Raw genomic sequence first — 24,450 nt, 5'->3', positions numbered from 1 at the left:
ATCCTATTTCCCAGTTCTTCTACAAGTTAAGTGTTGTACCTTCATTTGTGATTTTCTATTTGCTGGATCCCAGGTGACCCTGACTCCCTCCGTGTCTAGTGTAGGGAGCCGGTGGTCGTGTCCCTTCACTATTGTAGGGTGTTCAGGTGTTATATAGTCGAGGTACGAGGATATGCGATCATCCACCATTGGGATTATTGCATAGGCTGAGCAGGTCTGATGCAGGGGTCTCCCTTTTTGTTCCTTAGTTTTGGATCCAGTGAGTCATATATTCATTTTGCATTGTCTTGTTTCCTGTACACCTTCCGTGACAATGCTTTCACCAGAATTAACTGCAGAAATGCACTGAGAATATATTTTTCTTTTTTTACTGTAATAAGCCCCTATACACTTTCACCAGAAATAACTGCAACAGGGCAGTGCGTATATATTTTTCTTTTCTTTACTTAATACGCCCCTATACACTTTCACCAGAAATAACTGCAACAGGGCAGTGCGTATATATTTTTTTTGTAGTCCTGAATAATATACTAAGATATAAGCCTCTAAAGGCTTTTCAACATAACACTTGCAGCCCAATAACAAAAAGCTGGAATGACAGAGCTGTCTACTGACTATTTGGATCCCCAAATAATCATTCCCTGCACTTGTAAATCTCTTTCCTGTCAATGTCCCTAGCGCCTTCTGACATCTCTCCCTGCACTAAAATGCTGTGAAATAATTCTTCCCTATCCTTTCCCTGCACTTATAAATCCATTTTTTTAAATTAAACATAGAGGTTCTTCCAATTGCTGTCCCTAGCGCCTTCACACGTCTGTCCTTGCACTCTGAACGCTGGAAAATGGCAGAATCTGAAAGGGCTGCCGTATTTATAGGGCTGTGACATCACAGGGCTGGCTGGCTGCTGATTGGCTGTATGCAGGCATGTCAATCTGGGTGATCCCGACTTCCCAGAGTTCCTTGCCCCATGTCCTCAGTCCTCACAGGTGTAGCCACCATTTTAGGAAAATTTATATTTGTTACCACGAAGCGCGATTCGTTGCAAATCCAATTTTTCCTGAAAGTCTGATCAAATTCCACTTCGTCAGCTTAGATTCCCTCATCTCTAGTCATGATGAAGTATTTATTTGCACCACTAGAGGTCAGCGTTGACACATGATTTGCAGATAATGTCATCGATTTGTGAAATAATGGTTTGTACTGTTACCAAACATAATCCTTACTTTTTTCAGGTTTTTAAATCTTTTCCACAAGTTCTAGGGAATAGTTAATTGATTTATCCTGTATGCTTTAAATGGGATATTTATTTGAATGCATTAATAAGGTTGTACAAATACTGCACTATATTCATATGTATGGCAAATTATATGGTACAAAATATTAGATTTGAAGCTGTAGTACTGCAAGGGTTTCCCATGACAATCCATGACGTTATTTCATTTAGTCCCATGTGCCGTGTCTATATCCATGAACCCTCTCCTTTACAGTATCCTGTGCACCTACCTGACACTCTGTGACACTTCACTTATAAATCCACCAGCCTTGTTAAGATTGATAAGATTTCTTAAATATTATATAAATGAAGCTAAATTTACACACTGCTCACACTACATTTTTGCTATACAGTTAAAGGGAATCTGTCAGCTCTAACCCCCCACCCACCCACACTAGATTAACCGGTGTATAGTGTAACTCACGCAAGTCCGATTATGTAATTTTATAAATATACTCACTTGCAGTCTGAGGCTTTAGTCCAAGAAACCAGTAGTAAAATGCATTGTGAGGACTCCTCGTTGAGTTCTCTCTATTATGTGCATGAGCTGAGAAGTCCTCACAATGCATTTTGCTGCCGGTCATACAGAGCACCGTGTCGGAATTTAGGTGAGTATAAATATAAAAATTACATAACCGGATTCAACGTCACTTACACTATTCAAAGCTTACTCTAGTTTGGGTGGTGTTTCGGAGCTAACAGATTCCCCTTAAGGCAGGGTTGTCCACAGAGCTGAGATTTGCAGCCCCCGTCTTGCAGTACAGAAACACAGCTGATTGGCTCTGTTTCTGCAGGGAGTGCCGCATGGCCCTGGATTACATCTCCTGCTCTGTAACAGAAGCAGGTCGGGTCCCTGGATTTCAGTGACAGTGTGGGACCCAACGAGAAAACAAAAGCAGTTTTTTTACTGCTTCTGTCTAGGGTTGAGCGAACCCGACCTGTAAAGGCCGGGTTCGTACCGAACTTTATGGTGTTCGGCACCTGAACCCGAACATTTCAGTAAAAGTTCGGGTTCGGTGTTCGGGTAATATTAATATACCATCGGATTGGAGTTTTCTCCAATCCAATGGTATATTTTAACTTGAAGCGTTCCCATCACCATGGGAACGCCTCTATGTTAGAAAATACCATCGGATTTGAGTTAGATCGTGAAAACTCAGATCCGACAGTATATTCTAACACAGAGGCGTTCCCATAGTGATGGGGACGCTTCAAGTTAGAATATACTGAGAACTAACGGCCCCTGCTGCCTGGCAGCAGCTGATCTCTTAGAGGGGGCTGTGATCCGCACAATTAACCCCTCAGGTGCTGCACCTGAGGGGTTAATTGTGCGGATCACAGCCCCCTGTAAGAGATCAGGTGCTTCCAGGCAGCAGGGGGCCAGACCTCCCTCCCTTCTCAGTATTAAAATTATTGGTGGCCAGTGCGGCCCCCCCTCCCTCCCTCCCCAGTATTAAAATCATTGGTGGCCAGTGCGGCCCCCCTCCTTATTAAAATCGTTGGTGGCTAGTGTGCCCCACCCCCTAAATGGGGCTCCGATCGGTTACCATAGCAGCCAGGACGCTACTGCAGTCCTGGCTGCCATGGTTACTTAGCACTTTTAGCAGCATTATACTTACATGCGCTGTCTGTGGCCGGCCGGCGCTCCTCCTACTGGTAAGTGAAAGGTCTGTGCGGCGCATTGCATATAGCATAGACCTGTCACTTACCAGTAGGAGGAGCAACCGTAAGTATAATGCTGCTAAAAGTGCTAAGTAACCATGGCAGCCAGGACTGCAGTAGCGTCCTGGCTGCTATGGTAACCGATCGGAGCCCCATTTAATTAGGGGGGGGGGGGAGGGGAGGCCGCACTGGACACCAATGATTTTAATAGGGGGGCATACTAACCACCAATGATTTTAATACTGGGGAGGGAGGGGGGTCTGGCCCCTGCTGCCTGGCAGTACCCGATCTCTTACAGGGGGCTGAGATCTGCACACCTGTGCGGCACCTGAGGGGTTAATTGTGCGGATCACAGCCCCCTGTAAGAGATCGGGTGCTGCCAGGCAGCAGGGGGCAGTTATGTACACAGTTCTTAGTATATTCTAACTTGAAGCGTCTCCATCAGCATGGGAACGCCTCTGTGTTAGAATATACTGTCGGATCTGAGTTTTCACGATCGTGAAAACTCAGATCTGAAAAAGCTAATACTATTATTTTCCGTTATAACCATGTTATAACGGAAAATAATAAAGTGAAGTTCGGGTCCCTATTGACTTTAATGGGGTTTCGGTTCGGGTCCAAGTTCGGGTCCCGAACCCAAACTTTTTTTTAAAGTTCGGCCAAACTCCCCGAACATCTAGGTGTTTGCTCAACTCTACTTCTGTCTTCTCCTCAGATATGTGCATGGTGCTCAATGAGTTATAAAATACAATTAAAATAATAAATATAAAAAGGTAAAGTGTTAGCTTTCCCGAAAACTGTCTTTTTATGACCTCTTGGGGCACATATTTTGTGGAAAATATATATTTAAAAGAAATAAATAATAAAGCAATTATAGAAAATTACAATAAAAAAATTAACAGAATACAAATAAAAGAAAAAATGTAAATGGTAAGTTCAAAATAAAAAAAGTGTTAATGTCATTTTGAAGCAGAAATATATAACAAAATTAAGTAAAAATAGTAAAATGCATAAAATAAAAAACATCCACACCAACCAAAACCATTATTGCCCCATTTACATGAAACTATACATATTATATAACAATATGACCAACATAGGGAACTTATAGTAATTTGCATATTTAAAGAATAAGGAGCTATAGTTTTTTTAATTACTTTTTAAAAATGTGTTGTAGTTGCCCCCCATATAAAACAAAAAAATATACTATAAAGCCCTATGTGTCATGTAAAAATGTTGCAAAAATGATTGTGGTAGTCCAACACATAAAGTTATAACCGTTTAAACCACTTGAAGTAAAAAATAAAAAAAGTGTCTGGTCATTTTATTTAAGGGTTAATAACTAATAAACGCTCATTTGCTAGTAAGGGAAAGTGCTTACTGGTTATTGAAGGGTACTTATAACTGGGGGCAGGAGGCGGTAATAACCAGTGAGTGTTAGTGAAGGAAAGCACTAATTTATGAATAGGAGGTAGAATGAAAGGAAACATCGCTACTTAAAGGGGTTTTCTGGTAAAAATAATTATTTAACACGTTCCTACAGCATGGCCCCTGAAACAGAACTTTCAATTCTTTCCAGCTTCACGCCGCTCCCGTGCTCCTCACACCGCCCCTGCTGACTCCATATTCTGGTTCCTGAGCTGTTTACATGTTGGACATGGTCACATGCAACGCTCCAGCAAATGCCTGGCTTCAGCAGTGACCTGCTGCTTGTGGCCACATCAACACTATGCCCACAGCCATCCAGGTGGCAGGCAGCACAGGGACCGGAAGATGGAGACACTGGGGCAATGCGGAGAACTGGAGAAGGTAAGTATCAATCTTCTCTCAGGGCTATGCTGCAGAAACTTGTTAAAAAATCTTTTTCAACAGTAAATCACTTTAAGCTACTTTTACACTGTACATTTATTTATCTATTTACTGGGAGCAAGTGTTCATATAGACGCATATTCCTGACAACTGGCCTGTATAATTGTGTCACAGATCAGCCTATAAATCAGCAATCACTCGTTTGTCGGCTGATTTGCATATTTTATAAGGATAAAAGATGTATGATGATTTCAAACACATCTCCCTGTGTAATCAGGGAAGGGCTACCGATAATAAGGGATTTTTGTGGTAGCGATTATTCTTCCTCATTCACTTTAAATCGGCATGTATAATAGGCTGATGAAAACTAGCTCCAATCGCCTTTTTTTTTTTTTTTGCAGCCCTGTGAAATAAATCAGTGTGACAATGTGGCTCTCGAACATAAAAAGGTTTTGCGCCCCTGCCTTAAAGGGGTTGTCCCACGAAAAATATTTAACAGTTTTCAAACCAGTACCTGGATCTGAATACTTTTGTAATTGCATGTAATGAAAAATGTGGTATAGTCAGTGAGTTATTCAATAAAATGTATCTGTATAGCGCCACCTGCTCTTTGTCCTTTTTCTTATTTCTTTGTCCTGCTCACTGAGATGGCCGCACATGCTCAGTTACATCTTTCAACTGCCTCCTGAGTTGTGATAGGGAGAGCATGGGCACGCCCCCTTAGCTGCAGCAGAAAAGACACTCCCCATGTGAGATGTCAGCTTGATGTATATCTAGCAGAGCAACGCATGGGGAGATCTCTGGATCCATGTGAGGTACAGGGCTGGTTCTAGCTTTGTTAGAAAGAGATTGTCATGTACTATATGATGTCTGATTTTCATTTTTTACATTACTCATGGGATACCCCTTTAAAACATGTTTAAATACCACAGGATGATTATAATTTGGATCACACAGCCTGCTACATTTTTCTGTGCTCTCAAAAAAGTTGTATTCTATAATTTTTTTTAGAATAAAAGTCAATGGGCTCAAGTGTATAGTCATCATCTTCCTTCCTTTTCTAGCAGTATACGTTTTTTGGCAGTAAGCATGTGGCTGTTCTCAAAGGCTCCGTTTGGCAGTTCTGCCACATGTATCGTTAGGAATAGTGCAACATGAAGTCAATAGGGTCCATAGATGAGAACAAAGCCTTGAATGGCACAAATTGGATGTGGAAATAACCTTACAGGGGCTCTCCAGGAATGATTTAAAATGGCTGCCAGCATCCTATCCATGTAAACAGGACTGGTTGCCTCCACTTGCAGAGCTGTCTAGGCTGTGAGGGACACTTGCATATACTACATATTGGTGAGTTTTCCTGTCAGGCTGCCCAGTGGTGATGGCAGGATCACATCAATACCATCTATTATAGAGCAGTGTAGTGAGGCCCCATCCCCTCACCCCCAGGCAGCTCTGCAAGTGGTGGCAACCAGGCCTACTCACAGTCTAGGACAGGGTGCAGGTGGCCATTTTAAATCGGTCCCGGAGAATCCCTTTAAAGAGGACCTGAAATCTCTCCTGACATGCCTTTTCAAATACCTGTGTCCATACACTGTCTGGTAGTGTCAGCATTGATAGAACAGTGTCAGACTGTGTAAGGATACATCTCACAACTGGTGAGGAAGGGTTTACACATTGCTGTTTTTTTTTTTTTTTTTTTTTTTTTAAATGGATACAAAAATGCATTGGAAAAACCCCCACAAAACATGCATGCGTTTGTACAGCAACTGTATTTTTTTACAGGTCAAACATCTTAAGCTACTTTCACACAAGCGTTTTTTGAAAATCCATCATGAATCTTCAAAAATGCTTCCGTTACAATAATACAACCGCATGCATCGGTCATGAACAGATCCGGTTGTATTATATCTTATATATACACCTTTGAAAGTAAGTGGGGGACGGATCAATTTTCTATTGTGTCAGAGAAAACGGATCCATCCCCATTGACTTACATTGTGTGTTAGGACGGATCCGTCTTCCTCCGCACCACATCGCGGACAGCGGTATTTTGTCTGCGACGGGAGTGCAACCAAACGGAACGGAATGCATTTTGCTGCATTCCGTTTAGTTTTGTCCCCATTGACAATGAATCCGATGACTGATCTCAATAGCGGAATTGAAAACGCTAATGTGAAAGTAGCCTTAAATCAATGTGTTTGATCTGTAAGACTGCATGGGCAATTTCCACATCACAAAACTGCAACAATCACAAAGATGCAATTCCCCCCCAAAGTTAGAAGAAAATGTTAGTGCGTCTTACGGGGCAAATACTAATGAGCGCTTCAGTGCTCATTAGTACAGGAGGACTGGAAAGCAGTGAATGCAGCGCTCCCTGAGCTCTGTACTCACTGCTTCCTGGTATTATCCTGCAGGCTTCCCACGCACAGCGTGAGGACATTGGCCCTTTGTGCCATCACGCTGTACTGTGCAGGGCACTGCACAGCATGGTATTAAGAGCAGGAAGAGCACTGGTATTAAGAGCAGGAAGAGCACTGGTATTAAGAGCAGGAAGAGCACTGATCTGAGGTCTGATTAATATGGGGGTCTTATTAACCTGGAGGTCTGATCTGAGGTTTGCATCACATGGGAGCTTAAACGTAGAGGTCTGATCTGAGGTCTTATTCGTAGTCTTATAAAAATTGGGCATCTGATCTAAGGTTTGATTGGGAGTCTGATCTGAGGTCTGAATAGAGGCCTTATTAATATTGAGGGTCTAATCTTAAGTCTGATTGGGGGTCTTATTAACATTGGGTGTCTGATCTGGGGTCTTTTTAACATTGGGAGTTTGATCTGAGGTCTGAATAACATTGTAGGTCTAATTGGGGGTCTGAGCTGAGGTCTGAAGAAAAGTATTTATTTTCTTCCTCTAAAACCTAGGTGTGTGTTATGGGTAGTTGTGTCTTATAGGGCAAAATTTACAATATTTTTTTCTATGTCTGTTTATGGTGTTTTAAAAAGCGTCACAACAGCAACGTGTAAACCTGCCACAACACACAGCTTTCAATGTATTCATAACAATTCAGCATGCCAAAAATTATGTATTTGAATTGTTTTATTATATACAGTACTGAAACAGATATGTCAGCAGAGTTGACAGGCTGTCTTATGTATTACAGGCATTTTCCCACAGAATATTTAGCCTTTATCCACAGGATTGGGGATAAGTGTCTGACCACAGGGACCACCAGCAATTATGAGAACACAGGTCCCTGCTCCATCCACATCGGTTTAATAGACGTGAATGGTGTGGTGATCATATATGTGCATTACTTTGCCATATATACAGTACAGACCAAAAGTTTGGACACACCTTCTTATTCAAAGAGTTTTCTTTATTTTCATGACTATGAAAATTGTAGATTCACACTGAAGGCATCAAAACTATGAATTAACACATGTGGAATTATATACATAACCAAAAAGTGTGAAACAACTGAAAATATGTCATTTTCTAGGTTCTTCAAAGTAGCCACCTTTTGCCTTGATTACTGCTTTGCACACTCTTGGCATTCTCTTGATGAGCTTCAAGAGGTAGTCACCTGAAATGGTCTTCCAACAGTCTTGAAGGAGTTCCCAGAGATGCTTAGCATTTGTTGGCCCTCTGCGGTCCAGCTCACCCCAAACCATCTCGATTGGGTTCAGGTCCGGTGACTGTGGAGGCCAGGTCATCTGGCGCAGCACCCCATCACTCTCCTTCATGGTCAAATAACCCTTACACAGCCTGGAGGTGTGTTTGGGGTCATTGTCCTGTTGAAAAATAAATGATGGTCCAACTAAAAGCAAACCGGATGGAATAGCATGCAGCTGCAAGATGCTGTGGTAGCCATGCTGGTTCAATATGCCTCCAATTTTGAATAAATCCCCAACAGTGTCACCAGCAAAGCACCCCCACACCATCACACCTCCTCCTCCATGCTTCACGGTGGGAATCAGGCATGTAGAGTCCATCCGTTCACCTTTTCTGCGTCGCACAAAGACACGGTGGTTGGAACCAAAGATCTCAAATTTGGACTCATCAGACCAAAGCACAGATTTCCACTGGTCTAATGTCCATTCCTTGTGTTCTTTAGCTCAAACAAGTCTCTTCTGCTTGTTGCCTGTCCTTAGCAGTGGTTTCCTAGCAGATATTTTACCAAGAAGGCCTGATTCACACAGTCTCCTCTTAACAGTTGTTCTAGAGATGTGTCTGCTGCTAGAACTCTGTGTGGCATTGACCTGGTCTCTAATCTGAGCTGCTGTTAACCTGCAATTTCTGAGACTCGGATGAACTTATCCTCCACAGCAGAGGTGACTCTTGGTCTTCCTTTCCTGGGGCGGTCCGCATGTGAGCCAGTTTCTTTGTAGCACTTGATGGTTTTTGTGACTGCACTTGGGGATACTTTCAAAGTTTTCCCAATTTTTTGGACTGACTGACCTTAATTTCTTAAAGTAATGATGGCCACTCGTTTTTCTTTACTTAGCTGCTTTTTTCTTGCCATAATACAAATTCTAACAGTCTATTCAGTAGGACTATCAGCTGTGTATCCACCTGACTTCTCTACAACGCAACTGATGGTCCCAACCCCATTTATAAGGCAAGAAATCCCACTTATTAAACCTGACAGGGCACACCTGGGAAATGAAAACCATTTCAAGCTCATCAAGAGAATGCCAAGAGTGTGCAAAGCAGTAATCAAAGCAAAGGTGGCTACTTTGAAGAACCTAGAATGACATATTTTCCCCTCCCCCACGACAGCACCACTGAGATGGCTCCGCCTCCATGGACAGGAAACCTGTAGCATAAAAAGGTGGAGCCGCTCTCCCACCTCAGTGAGGTTTCCTGTCCCTGGAGCAGGAGACTTGTAGTATTTTCTTGCAGGGACCCATGGCTTGGAAATCCTAGGAAAGCCTAGAGAGCCATGGGTCACGCCAGCCCTTACCAGTTCGTTGCTGAGGGACGGGAGTTGGTCCGGGCCAGCTGCTGCTCCTAGGGGCTGAAGACACCGGTCCCTCAAAGGAGAGGCCCGAGTGTGGCCGCGAGGCAGGCGGCGAGGGGGAACATGCCAGAGGGCAGACATCCCTGGCGCGCACCCAGCGGGGACTGCGGGCAGACGCCGGGCAGTGGAGCGTGTCGGAGCGCCAAACCGGAAGTCGCAGGAATGACGTTGATTCTGACGTGCGTTCCACTGACGCGACTTCCGGTTCCGGGCCGGATATAGGAAGCGTTTTGCGTTCCAACAGATCGGAACACAGCGGCGATCAGTTGGAGGATAGCTGTGCTCTCGGCTGGACAGCGGAGGACCAGAATTCGGCCAGACTCCCCTTTTTCCTTGCAGTGAGAGGTTGGCAGCATCTTGGAGGCGCTCCCAGGGAACATGCGGAACTCTCAGAAGAGAGGTGCTGTTCCCTGTGCTGTATTGACTCTTCTATTCCCTATACCTCCAGGGTTGTCATGGAGGAAGAGAAGAGACCAGAGGAGACGGAACCAGAAAAGCAGCCGGTATAGGACAGGCTTCCTATGGGGTAAGGCACTGAAGTTTTATGAAGTCTCTGATGTGTACCTTGTTCTGTTATTGGTTATAGATGGCAGCTAAGAAAGCCGCATCTAAGAAAAAGAACAAGGAGTGTGCTTTATGTAGATGTCCCCTGGCCTCGTCATATAGTAAAAGGTTATGCCAGGACTGTATTGAAAAAACCCTGGCGGAGAAATCCCCCAACCTTATGCGAGACATTAGGAGTCTCATTAAAACAGAAGTTAAGGAATCCCTTAAGACGTCAAAGAAATCTAAGAAGGTGGTAGATAAAACAGATTCAGAACCGGATTCGGTTAGCGAAGAAGATAGAGATGACCGGTCCGAGGATTCATCATTTGCGGAGGAAGAACAGGAGAAAAGATTCATGTTCCCAGTGTCGGATACAGAGAAATTATTAAAAACGATTAGGGCCACTTTAGAGCTGGAGGATATCAGGGAAGATAGGTCCGTTGCAGATGCAGTCTTTGAGGGATTGCGAGAAAAGAAGAGGAGATGTTTTCCATTGCATAAAAGCATATCGGCCCTAATAGAAAGGGAGTGGAAAAAGCCGGATAAGAAGGCCTTTGTTAGTAAAAATTTTAAAAGGAAATACCCATTCGAGGAAGAGGCTTCCACTTCATGGGATAAAGCGCCAAAGCTGGACGTGGCCATTTCCAAGGTGTCCAGGAAATCTTCATTGCCGTTTGATGACATGGGTTTTTTGAAGGATCCGTTAGACAAAAAAATCGACTCTTGCCTAAGGAATACTTGGGAAGCATCCACTGCCTCCTTTAGGCCCAACATTGCAGCAACAGTTACTGCCAGATCCCTAGCTTTATGGTTAGAGAGGTTAGAAGGTCAGTTGAGGGATAAATGCCCCAGAGACCAGATTTTAAACTCTCTACCGACCCTTCAGAAGGCTGTAGATTTCTTATCAGACGCCTCGGTGGAGGCAGTTCGTTTAGCAGCCAGGTCTGCGTCCACCTCTAATTCCGCCCGTAGGGCCCTTTGGCTAAAAAACTGGAGGGGGGGCGACATGGCCTCAAAGCAGCGCTTATGTGGCATCCCCTGTCAGGGACAGTTTTTATTCGGGCCTGAATTAGATGCCCTTCTGGAGAAGGCGGCTGATAGGAAAAAGAGAATGCCTCAGGAGTCCTCTTTTTCCCAGTTTCGGCCCTATAGACGTCCCTTTCAGTACGGCCCCAGATCTCAGGGGAGAAGACAGCCGGGAGATAGAGATCAGTTTCCCAGGCCCAGGGGTTCAGGGAACAGAGGTTTCATGTTTGGAGGTTCCTCTTCTTCCCAGAAGGATAAACCTTCAAAGAAATGACGCCAGATTGCAGGTAGGGGGAAGACTAAAGTTCTTTCCCTCCGCCTGGAGAGAGGTAGCAGGGGCATGGGTGAGCAACATCATAACAGAGGGCTTAAGGTTGCAGTTTCTAGGTCATCGTCCTCAAAAATTTATAGTGACAAAGGAATCCAGGAGATTATCAGAAGAGGTAGATCTGCTAATAGGAAAAAAAGTGTTAGTCCCAGTGCCAAAAACAGAACAGGGAAAAGGCTTCTATTCCACACTGTTCTTAGTCAAAAAACCGGATGGATCTTACCGTACAATTATAAATTTGAAGCATTTGAACAAACATCTAATAATAAAAAAGTTCAAGATGGAGACCATAAAATCTGCGATTCATTTGGTGTTCCAGGGCTGCTTTATGGCAGTGGTGGATCTAAAGGATGCATACTTACATATCCCGATGCATCCCCTTTTTCAAAAATTCCTAAGGGTAGCAGTGACAGAGGGTACCAATATCAGACACCTTCAGTTCCAGGCTATGCCTTTCGGCCTAGCAACTGCCCCGAGAACCTTTACCAAGGTAATGGCGGAGGTAGCGTCCTTCATTCGGAAAGAAAACATCTTATTCCTTCCTTATTTGGACGATCTCTTGATTATTGCAGGATCACGGGAAATATGTCAGAGATCAGTCCAGACAGTAATTCAGATCCTGGGAAGGCTGGGGTGGATGATCAACTCCAAAAAATCAAGGTTGGAACCCAGCACAAATCAAATATTTCTGGGTCTTCGGTTAGATTCTCTACAACAAAGGACTTTCCTACCAGCAGAAAAGATAGGGAAGATCCAGAACGAAGCCCGCAGGGCTCAGCAGAACCCAGAGATGTCGGTCAGGAAAGCAATGTCTCTATTAGGATTAATGACGGCCTGTATCCCAGCAGTCCGTTGGGCTCAGTTCCATTCAAGGACGTTACAATGGGAGATTTTAAATTGGACAAAACGAAAAGAGATAATGTTAGACTCTCAGATATGTCTCAGCCAGAGGACACTGAGCTCCCTCAATTGGTGGCTAAAGGTGAAAAACTTAGACCAGGGCACTCCATGGAGTTACCCCAATCCAGTAGTAATCACTACGGACGCCAGTCCTTGGGGGTGGGGTGCACATTTTCAGGGTCGGTTGGAGCAGGGAATATGGTCCCCGGTACAGAAACAGTTTTCATCCAACAGGAAGGAATTAAGGGCAGTATTATTGGCTTTACGAACAGCCCTGCCAGAACTCCAGCACCAACATGTCAGAGTGATGTCGGACAACAGTACAGTGGTTTCGTATCTGAACCGCCAAGGGGGTACCAGATCCCTATCTTTGATGAGGGAGGCAGAGATAATATTCTCAGAGTTCGAGGAAGAGCTAATCCACATATCCGCCCTACATATAAGGGGGAAAGAAAATGTCCAGGCCGACTTCCTGAGCCGTCATCGTCTAAGACAGGGGGAGTGGTCTCTGAATCCAGCCATATTCACAAAGATTGTGGATCGGTGGGAGGTGCCAGAAATAGATCTATTTGCCACCAGGGAGAATAGACAGGTAGAGAGGTTTTGCTCCCTCAATCCCTGCGAATCCCCTTATGGGGTAGACGCCTTCCTCCTGGATTGGACATTCCGCCTAGGTTATGCCTTTCCCCCCCTACAGCTCCTACCCAGAGTTCTCAGGAAGATAAGGGAAGAGAGGTCGGACATGATAGTCATCGCCCCCTTTTGGCCAAAAAGAGCCTGGTTCTCCCTACTCAGATCCATGTCGATAGCGGATCCATGGGTCCTTCCCGACTTTCCGGATCTCCTGAGGCAGGGCCCAGTAATGCATCCAGAGATAGGATCTTTACATCTAACGGCGTGGAGATTGAGAGGGTGTACCTGATTAGGAAAGGCTTCTCAGAAGCCTTGACTTCCACCATGCTTAGTAGTAGGAAGAGGGTAACTAATACCATTTATGCGAGAATATGGAAGAGATTCCTTTCCTTTTCAGGTATAGACACAGAGGTCTGGCCGGAGAAAATCTCCACCAGGCAGGTCCTAGAATTCTTACAGAGGGGTCTGTCGTTAGGTTTGGCCAAGAGCACTTTGAAGGTGCAGGTTTCGGCCCTCTCAGCATTAAGTGGTAGGAGTCTGGCTATGGATCCCTGGGTAGTCAGGTTCTTTAGGGCAGTAGATAGGGTTGCACCTATCAGGGGCCCCAGGTTCCCCCCCTGGGATTTAAACTTAGTTTTAAAGGCTTTGACCAGCCCCCCCTTTGAGCCTATGGTGGAAAGTTCTATTAGGAATCTTACACTAAAATTAGTCATGCTAATAGCATTAACTTCGGCTCGTAGGGTTAGCGAGCTTCAGGCAGTGTCCATCAACCCCCCGTTTATGTCCATACGGGAAGATAGAGTGATTCTTAGGCCAGATCCAAAGTTTATCCCCAAAGTACCTTCTAGAACTAATAGGGTACAGGAAATTGTCTTGCCAGTCTTTTTTCCAGACCCAAAAACTGAGGAGGAAGATAGATGGCACTTATTGGACGTAAGACGAGGCCTGATCCATTATCTGGAAAGATCAAAAGACTGGAGAAAAACCTCTTCCTTGTTTGTATTATTTGCGGGGGCTCGGAAAGGTAATACGGCCTCTAAGAGTACTATTGCTAGATGGATACGAGAACTTATTTCTCTAGCCTATTCGTGTTCTGGTCTTTCTCCTCCACTGTCCCTGAAGGCTCACTCTACCAGGGCAATGTCTACCTCCTGGGCAGAAAGGTCCAATGTTTCTATTGACCAGATCTGCAGGGCGGCCACATGGGCTTCTCCTTCTACCTTTTATAAGCACTATAGGCTTCAACTCGACTCTGTTTCTGACCTCCTTTTTGGTACTAAGGTGTTAGAAGTGGTCACCCTCCCTTGAAGTTCTATGTAATCTCTCTCAGTGGTGCTGTCGTGGGGGAGGGGAAAAATGATGATTACACTTACCGGTAATCGGATTTTCCTGACCCCACGACAGCACCCGTCTAATTCCCTCCCTAAGGTGGTGGTTGGTGAAGAAGTTCACGTGGTGTGATGCAAAAAAAAAAAAATAAAAAAAAAAATAAAATGTGTGTGTATAAGTCGAATTAACCAAAAGGGGAGTCCCTCTCATGCTCTGTAAACCCACTGAGGTGGGAGAGCGGCTCCACCTTTTTATGCTACAGGTTTCCTGTCCATGGAGGCGGAGCCATCTCAGTGGTGCTGTCGTGGGGTCAGGAAAATCCGATTACCGGTAAGTGTAATCATCATTTTTCAGTTGTTTCACACTTTTTTGTTATGTATATAATTCCACATGTGTTAATTCATAGTTTTGATGCATTCAGTGTGAATCTACAATTTTCTGGTCATGAAAATAAAGAAAACTCTTTGAATGAGAAGGTGTGTCCAAACTTTTGGTCTGTACTGTATATATATATATATATATATATATATACTGTATAGTGATATTGTTATTATACTTTATATGCGTATTAACTGTTTTAATAAAGATTTTTAATAAAGAAGAGTGACTATCTTGAAATTAGTTTTGTCTCCGATTCAACAAACTTTTCAAAAAAATTGATTTGGTCCGAATCAAATATGCTCCAGCTACCCTGAAAAACTCTAAAGCCTCCTAGAAATCATATTTTTTTCTCTCAAAACAACAAAAAACATAGAAAAATATAACCCCTAGAAGACAAGAAAGAGAGATCTCTCTCTGTGATTCGCCCAAAACAAATCACAAGAAATTCACGTAGATTAGAATCCAAATTTTTGGGAAATTCAGGATGAATTCCAAATTCGTAGAATCAGTTCACTTATTAATAATTTGTACATGTTTCATATAAATTACAGGATTACCAAAGTAATGACAATGATCAAGCTGTCATAGAAATTTGTATCACGCGTATCACAACAGCGATTAGAGAAACAGATTCTATTGAGAGGCATGGGAAAGCTCTGGTGTCACTATGGGAATCATGTCTGGAGCACAATCTGAAAGCAGCAACAAAAGATGAAGATACTCCTCATGGAAAGATTGCATCTGACATAATGAGCTGTATACTGCAAGTGAGTATGTGGAACCTTTATAGAATACTTTAATATATTTTCAAGAATATTTTAGGAAATCTTAAATCGAAATCTGAGATTGTTTTATTTAGACAGAAAAAAAGTCCTGCATGCAGAACTTTTTTTCGTTTAAAAAAACTGATCTCAGACGGAAATGGCTCAAATGGATGTCAAATGTGCATAACTGACATGATCTTTTTTTTTTTTTTTTTTAACAGGATCTATTTTTTTCTTCTTTATTTTTCTGTTCTTCTGACGGATCAGAAGAATGGAAAAATACTGCTGATGTGAATTCTCCCTAACTGGTACTTTATACTACAGTAAAAGCTATTCCATTTGGCCATTTCTTGTTTCTGAAAGGCAGAATGTTGCAAACTAATCCCTGTTATTAACATTGCTCAATACTAATATCATGTTTCTAGTGCTGACCTGTAGCCCATTATATTTAATAAAACAATCCTTCCACCAACAAAAAAATATTTTATTGTTGCATTTTGATTTTCAAGTTCCCTCGAGAAGGGTCTTATGAAAAGTGTAAGGGTCACTGTTTCCACTGTTTCCTCAACAAAAGTGCAAAATCTGCTAAAAATGCTACACCCTGAAGATCTGTTATTGGGCTTGTTTACCTCAGTTGTATATTGTTTTAACTCTTTAGTTCCAGGAATGCACAGCTTAGGCTACTTTCACACTTGCGTTGTTAATTCCGGTATTGAGATCAGGCAGAGGATCTCAATACCGGAAATTAAACAGGTCCGTTTTCATTTTGCACATGAGGATGCATCCATCACTAGAAACAATGAAAGTCAAAGGCTCCTAAGAAAACAGATCCATCACCATTGACTTATGATGTTTTCAGTGATGGATCAGTTCTTTTCCTTTTTTATGACCGGACACAAAACCGCATCTTGCAGCGGTTTTGTGCCTGGTCACAAAACGGAATGCTGCTGGAATGGAAGACATCCTGAACGGATCTCTTTCCATTCAGAATGCATGAAGACTAAAATGAATTTTTTTTTCTGGTGTTGAGATCCTCTCCTGAATCACAATACCTTAAAACAACAAGTGTGATAGTAGTCTTAGAGGAAACAGTGGTCAGGTAATTGTAGTAATATTTATTTTCCTATTATACCTATCTTTACCTATTCTTTTAGTGGTAGTAGCAGTTAAAATCATATATACAATAAGCACTTGTACAATGCAAGTCTATGGCAAGAGGATGCTAGAGGATAGGCACCCTGTGGTACCATTCTTTTTGACATCTGTTTTCTGTACAATTAAAATAAAGGAGGCGTATCATTTCTGTATGATGAATATGAATGGACCCTGGGGCAGGTAAGCATGTCACCCATCTTTGGTATTATGATACATCTTTCTATGATTAACATTAAATTGGTTTCATTCCCATTTCACATAAGTTTGTTGCCCCATATGACAGCTTACATTATGCTGTATTATACTGCTTATATATTTCTGTTTGTTTGGCAGAACTACAACAGACCTTCAATTATGACACTCGCTGTACCAGTTGCAATAAGATTCCTCCAGAGAGGGAACAAGGAACTCTGTAGAAATATGTCAAGTTACATTTCCCTTGTAGCTATTGCTAAAGCAGATCTACTGGCGGATCACACAGAGACAATCATAAAGAGCATCCTACAAGGTATTCTGTTTCACTAATTTACTACTGCTACTGTCTGGGTATGCCTATACCAGAAGATAATTATGCCGTATTTTTATCCTTGTTTTTGACAATTTTAGTAGGTGGCAGATGTGTTACAGTTGGTGTAATACATTATATACCGTTGTTTAGGAGTATGGCATGTTGTCATTTCATGGGTAATCCTCTAGGGCAGTGGTGGTGAACCCATGGCACGGGTGCCAGAGGTGGCACTCAGAGCCCTATCTGTGGGCACCCGCGCCCTGGAAAAAGTCTATGGTGTACCAATATGCCACAGACTTTTCCTGCCATTCCTCAGCGCAGGGCGCACTATGAACAGCACAGGCAGCGCACTGAATGTAGGCAGGCTATTATAGCTAAATGATAAAGTACATGGAAGATATACAATACTGGACTGTAGTATTCAGGGTAAATTGCCGTGTTGGCACTTTGTGATAAATAAGTGGGTTTTGGGTTGCACTTGGGCACTCGGTCTAAAAAAGGTTCGCCATCACTGCTCTAAGGGCATGATGCTTACTATTAGTATTGAGAGTAGCATGGCATTCAAAGCTGAATTTGGTCCAAGGTTTAGGAAAACTTCAATTGACAACAAATACAAATTTTCTTGCGCTTTGTGATAACGAAATCAGGTTTTTCTAAAATGGCAGCTGCACGTGTTACAAAGCAAAACAAAGGACTGTATTACACCAACAGACCAAATTTTTGTCCAAACAGACCAATAGATCTGTGTGTGTAAACGGCCATCTAACCAATGAATGGTCAGAAAACCTATCGGATAATCTGTTGGTGTAATACAGCGCCAACTGTAGAGAAGACAAGCCAGGGAAGATCACCCATAATGTCATGCAGCCAGCCAATCCACAGATAGTAATCCCCTGTGATGTCGCAACTCTATAAATCCCTCATCCCTTGCGATCTCCGTCATTGACCTGTGAGCTGAACACATGGAGAGACGTGGCAAGCGCTTATGCACTAGGTACATTGTTGCTGAAAACATTTAATAGAGTGCAGGGAGAGTTATTCTGCGTCAGTTTTATTTATTCCTACATTTACTTATTCCTACATCAGCCATAAACTAAGATATGTAATTCAAAACCAGCCAACCAATACCATCCAATCTGCACCCCTAAGGGGGTAACCAGGTCTTAATGATGACCATCCTCATCTTTTGCTGGCTTTACTTCTTCCAAATCATCCTTCTTGGTCCCCATGTCCTAGAAAAGTCAGCAAGATGCAGAGAGAGGAGGATCTGGATGTTCCTGATGACATATTCTCATCGATATTAGATGATGTGGAAAAGGAGGAAAAGCAGATGGTAGAAAAGGGCTCCCACCTGTAGGGCAAAAGAGCATTAGGGTTGGAGAAGTGGGTACTGCCCCGTATAAAGGTGCATTAAAGGTGCTGTGCGGTCATTAACAATAAAGACTGACTATACAGTGCGGTCTTCATTAATAAATGAACGGCAGCTGCAGGCTAATTGGGTCTGTGTGGCTGTACCCTAAGGCAGAGTGGCCTGGGTATACCTGATTTATAGCGATTTGTAACAAATTAATTTGTGACGAATCACATTACTTTGCTCATGTAATGTTCTTGAGTCCTCCAACTAATAATAAGCCTCCTCTGTTCTTTGGAGCAAACCTACATGTCTGTAGCTTGGATTTTAGACAAGTCTGGATTTATTGTGGTAATTATGTAAGTGCTTTGTATGCTTGGGTTTATTACTACTCATCAGGCACTTGTTATCTGTACACATTGCTCAGTATAATTTATTGTTTCAAACATACAGTGACAGAATCCCTGTAAACTTAATCCATAATTTATTTATTTTTTAAATCTTTGCAGTCTTAATATATCTAGTTTACAAGAATATGCTTGTAAATATTGGATGATTTTCACTATATAGTTTCAGCTCATACAACTGGAAGCCGGGTTCTGGCTTTTACAGGTGTATCAACTGATGTAAATAGGTGTATTGTAAAAGGCTGGGGCTGCAAAGCGTCTTTTGCCTGTGACACATTTTCACAGGCAAAGATCACAGCAACGTGATGCTATGTCGTGACTAGTGAAAGCAAATGGGGTTGGTTACCGCAATTGCGACCCTACAATCTGCTGAATTTATTGCAAGTGGTGGTTTGCAATCACAGCAGCTTGTATGTAGCAACACAACCCTATTCACTTTCACTAGTTGCAATTTAGTATCGTGTTGCTACTATCTTTGGGTGTGTGTCATTTAGCCCAAGCCTATTCCTTATGTTTTACTCCCTTTCATCTTTCTGCTCCTTTTGCTAATCTATTGACTGTATGTTAGCAAAAAAAAAAAAAAAACGCAAATGAAAGGCAGGTTCATGCCCTGCAAAGGGTTTGTTTGTAGTCTGTTACCATGGAGATCTATAGGTCTATAAATAAGCTGTTGACACAAAACTAAAATACATTTTGTTCAAGAATATGGTTGCATCATTCTTCATTTTAGATGAAGAATAAGTTGCATCATTCTTCATTTTAGATGCACTTGGATAATATAAAAATTTCGCGTAAAGGGTCACTAACTTTTTTTTCTTAGAAATCCGGTTAATTTTCTTAGACTATAAAAATGGATTCAAATGAGTCAACTATTCAAAGGCATGGTCATTCATTTGGCTGATATATAACCAAGGCAGGACATCCTGTGTTTACTTCAAACCAATCACTGATGAGTTTGGTTTTAAATTACATGGTCCACATACTGTCAGATGGAATCAGCGTCTACACAAACAACACACTTTACTAGTAGAAAAATAATGGGATTGAAGAGTTAGTTCAACAGATGTTTAGCGAAAAACAAGAAAAGAGTAACAATATGGTAGTATGATCATGAGATGAAAGTGACTGGTTAGACTGTTGGCTGGGAATAGTGGTGTACAATGGTGGTAGATGCCTGTTTTTTGGGGGTCAGTGTGGCAAAGGTGGATATTCAATATGTGCAGTTTGTGCAGCAAGGCAGCCCACAATCACCGTGAAATAATGACACTTTTTTGTGTCTTTTAAATTTCAAGTAAAGGACTGTGCAAGACAGGCCATTCATATTAGATTGCAAAGAAAAAAAATGGAGGTTAGTCAGCACATCCCAATACGCAGGTGCATCCATATTAGATAGCGGTCCAGCTGACAGCTATCTCCCCCGACCCTCTGCACACATACAGGCTTGGCTTGGCCAAAAGTGCATGTATCCTGATTTGGGACAATCTGCTGTCAGACTCCTCTGGCAGAAGCTTATCTCACGAGAACACAAGGATTGGGCAGTTAAAATCGAATTGCCTGATCCTTATCCCGCCTACCATGACATCTTGTCTGAGGGAGAGTCAGGAAGCCCTTCTTACACATTAGATGGTTAGCAAATCCCACCTAAAGTCCAACATAAAGGGTGATAGGCACAACCTAACAAAATAAATAGATTGGGTGCATCACAGCCATAGTGAACATACATGAATGAAACAAGCCAAGATGTATGGCAACAAAAAGTGAGCACTCCTACAGATCCACAAAAATATAAACTTTATTACACATAGATTTATACCAACAAAAGCAATTAAAATAACTAAAGATACATATACGTGTGCAGCATACTAGGAGAGTGCTAAATAATTCATGTAAAGCTGGGTCAACAAACTGGCACCCCTTTGTTGACCCGACTCTTTTTGGAACTACCATAGAAGTGAATAGAGAGAGAGTATTTAAGTAATGTACGCCCTGAAGGAAAAAACAAAACAACAAAAAAACATTGCTTACACATTTCTGACAATCATCAGCAGGAGACAGGACCCCATTCTCAAGATTGGTGTGGGTCCCAGAGGTGGGACCCGTATCTAGCAGAAGTTTATAGCATACTCTGGGATAGGTTCCAAATGGGAGGTAAAGACCAGGCCTTTCACTGTGATAGGACACTGGAGGTTACCATCTTCTACCACACAGCTGGTGACTCTCTGCCCACAATGTACACCTGATACCACTGGGCACCACATGCTGCATCTATCCTCAGAGCAGTGTTGGGACATCTCATACTGCAGCAGCCCACTCTTTAGGCCTTTCCCACCTGTCTGAGCACTGAAGGACGCTAGAAGCATATGAAAGCAGCAGAAGCATGATAATTTACTTTCCTCTGCCTGCTTATTACCTTACACTCTGCCCTAACCCCTGAAGACGCCGTGACACGGCGAAACATGTCGGGGGGCAGCGTGAGGCTCTGAATTTTATGGCAGTTGTTCATTAGGCCATTACAGAGAAATAAAATGAATTGCACTCAACAAACAATAAACACAGGCAAGCGCGCAGCCTGTTAGTGAAAGTGTGTATTCAACCCCAGTCAGAGGACGGTCCTGACAGGGTAATCTAAAGGGATAGATAAATGGCCAGTGATCACTGAGAATTTTAACATTAGTTATTTACACCATAGTTATTAAATAATATGAAATAAAAGCTAAGTCTTAGTTAAGTAGGTAGGTGCAGTGAAAGTGGTGTAATTTAGTCCCAAAGGACATTAGTAGTAGAAAGTCCTGATACCACTGGGCACCACATGCTGCATCTATCCTCAGAGCAGTGTTGGGACATCTCATACTGCAGCAGCCCACTCTTTAGGCCTTTCCCACCTGTCTGAGCACTGAAGGACGCTAGAAGCATATGAAAGCAGCAGAAGCATGATAATTTACTCTCCTCTGCCTGCTTATTGCCTATGGGGACTATGTCAGTGTAGCACTATCCCGACTCTATGCACCTCTCTTCATATGGTGCTTACAAGCTGTTAGGACTTTCTTCTGCACATGCATACAACCTTACTCGCTGGCGCCCCATAAGTGGTAACTGTCCATGTACAGCTAATGGTAGCGAAAGACGTTAGATCACAGATGGTGTAAATTAGAATGTAAAGAGAATATTGTAAATTATTATGATACATAGCTCCAAAAGAAAGAAAAAATGTATATGATTAAAAAAAAATCAATATGGTAGAGCACTAAAAGTGCAAATTAATAAGATTACTCGCCCAGACCTTGCCCAAATAAGGGTTTTGCACAAGGGCCCTCTTTTCCAATGTTTGCCATTCCAGTACAGCATTTTTAAGCTGCCTGGTATGAAAAAAAAGTTAATATGACTGACAGGTGCACAGTCTTCCCTTTAAATGTCACATATTACCAGTGCAACAGCAAAGCTCTGTGAGTCAGTGAACATTGCTTACACATTGCTTACACATTTCTGACAATCACCAGCAATGTTTTGCCTTATCACAGAATATACATCTTGGGCAGCATGGTGGCTCAGTGGTTAGCACTGTCGAATTGCAGTGCTGAGGTCCCAGGTTTTAATCCGAGGACAACATCTGCATGGAGTTTGTATGTTTTTACTTGGGTTTCCTCCAGGTACTCCGGTTTCCTCCCACACTCCAAAGACTTACTGATAGGTACTAGTATTAATCGAGCACCAAAGTGCTCTGATGCTCGAGTAGAACACTTTGCGATCAAAGTCAATGGGAGAAACTGAGCATTAAACCAGGCACCATCTGTTCTGAAGAAGGGAGGGTGCCACTGAGGTCTATGCAGAAGATCTCTGTACAGTGTAGGAATCCCCCAGTGTGAGTCCGCGGCTTAGGAGTCCCTGCTCCGACTCCATATATAGCTATATCCACATATGGAGTCAGTGCTTGGTGTCACACAGTGTATTTAAATCTAATTTAGCCTTTATTTCTGAAAAGTTTCTGCCAGGATTTGAACTCACAACGTTCTACATTAGAGACAAGGACTTTAACCACTCAGCTATAAAGCTGAATGACAAACTATGTCAGAAAAAACTCATAGTAGTTTGTCATGTAGTAAGTATTCCTATACAGTAGTAATATATATATATATATATATATATATATATATAAAATGGGGTTTTGCTCTGGTAGACAGGCTAGTGGATGCAGTATTGAGGCAATCACAAAGTCTTAACTTAAACAGTTTGGTGTTTATTCACTCATAAGGAAACACAAAATGACCGTTCACAGTCTTGGTGTTTGTTCACACCATGCAATGTCCATAAAACAAAATCTTAACCTGGTTAGCAGTCTTTCTCCCAGCTGTCCACAGCAAGCTTTAGGTGCCTGTTTTCCAGCATGCGGCTTTCAAGCCTTTAGCATGGCACCAATTCACAGATCCCAAAACAGAGTCTCCACAGCTTCCTTGTCCGATGGAGAATCAACCACACCCAGCTAAGACTAATGGCTGGGTTTTATATAGGCTAATAAAGACCCGGCATGGAGCGCGGGCAGCAGCCACCCAACCAGCACTTTGGCTACACCCAGTAAGAGCCGGCCCAGATCGGCTTTACAGCCATACTAACAACAGTGTTAATCAGCACTAGATGCCGCTGATACTTAAAACTACCGGCTCTTACCTCACCGAGGCCAGGAACCTTGGTGACACATACCTTCCATCAATGACGGCCCCTTAACCCTTCCTACATACCTCCCCCATTTGTTCAACCCTGGGGGGTGAACACCCGCCAGACAGTATACACGGGACAGGGCATCTTTGTTTCCCTGTAACCTGCCTGCCCTATGTTCCATGGAAATTTTTTGTAATGATAAGAACCACCTGGTGACTCGAGCATTCCTCTCTTTTGCCTGGCTCATCCACTTGAGAGGGGAGTGGTCAGTCACCAGACTGAACTTTCTCCCCAACAGATAATAGCGTAGAGACTTGAGTGCCCATTTGATGGCCAGGCACTCCCTCTCCACTATACTGTACCTAGTCTCGGCTGGGGTAAGCTTTCGGCTCAAGAAAACAACAGGATGTTCCTCTCAATTGATGTCCTGAGAGAGTACAGCTCTGATGCCTACTTCTGAGGCATCAGTCTGTACCACAAACTCCCTCTTGAAGTCAGGCGTCACCAATACCGGGGACCCACACAGGGCAGACTTCAAAGCGGAGAAAGCCTTTTCCGCCTGCTCATTCCACTGAGCCGTCACTGACTTGTGTCCCTTCAAAAGGCCTGTCGATGGTGCGGCGACTGTAGCAAAATTGGGAACAAACCTCATATAGTACCCCGCCATACCCAGGAACGACTTTACTTGCCGAGTAGTGACAGGTTGG

At 42.9% G+C, this 24,450-nt stretch overlaps 1 protein-coding gene across 1 annotated transcript in view; it reads left to right on the top strand.

Annotated features, from left to right (window-relative positions):
* The window catches only part of VEPH1 (ventricular zone expressed PH domain containing 1), a 529,573-nt gene that overhangs the window by 65,823 nt on the left and 439,300 nt on the right, over nt 1–24,450 (top strand). Inside the window, exons 3-4 of the mRNA XM_044289371.1 lie at nt 15,457–15,672; nt 17,158–17,332. Coding sequence (XP_044145306.1) covers nt 15,457–15,672; nt 17,158–17,332 — 391 coding nt within the window. The remainder of the gene's footprint in view (nt 1–15,456; nt 15,673–17,157; nt 17,333–24,450) is intronic.

This window comes from Bufo gargarizans, chromosome 4, assembly GCF_014858855.1.
Source record: "Bufo gargarizans isolate SCDJY-AF-19 chromosome 4, ASM1485885v1, whole genome shotgun sequence".
In the NCBI taxonomy this organism is placed as follows: Eukaryota; Metazoa; Chordata; class Amphibia; order Anura; family Bufonidae; genus Bufo; species Bufo gargarizans.
Note: the sequence above shows the minus strand (reverse complement) of the source record. Positions and strands in the feature narration are given on the sequence as shown.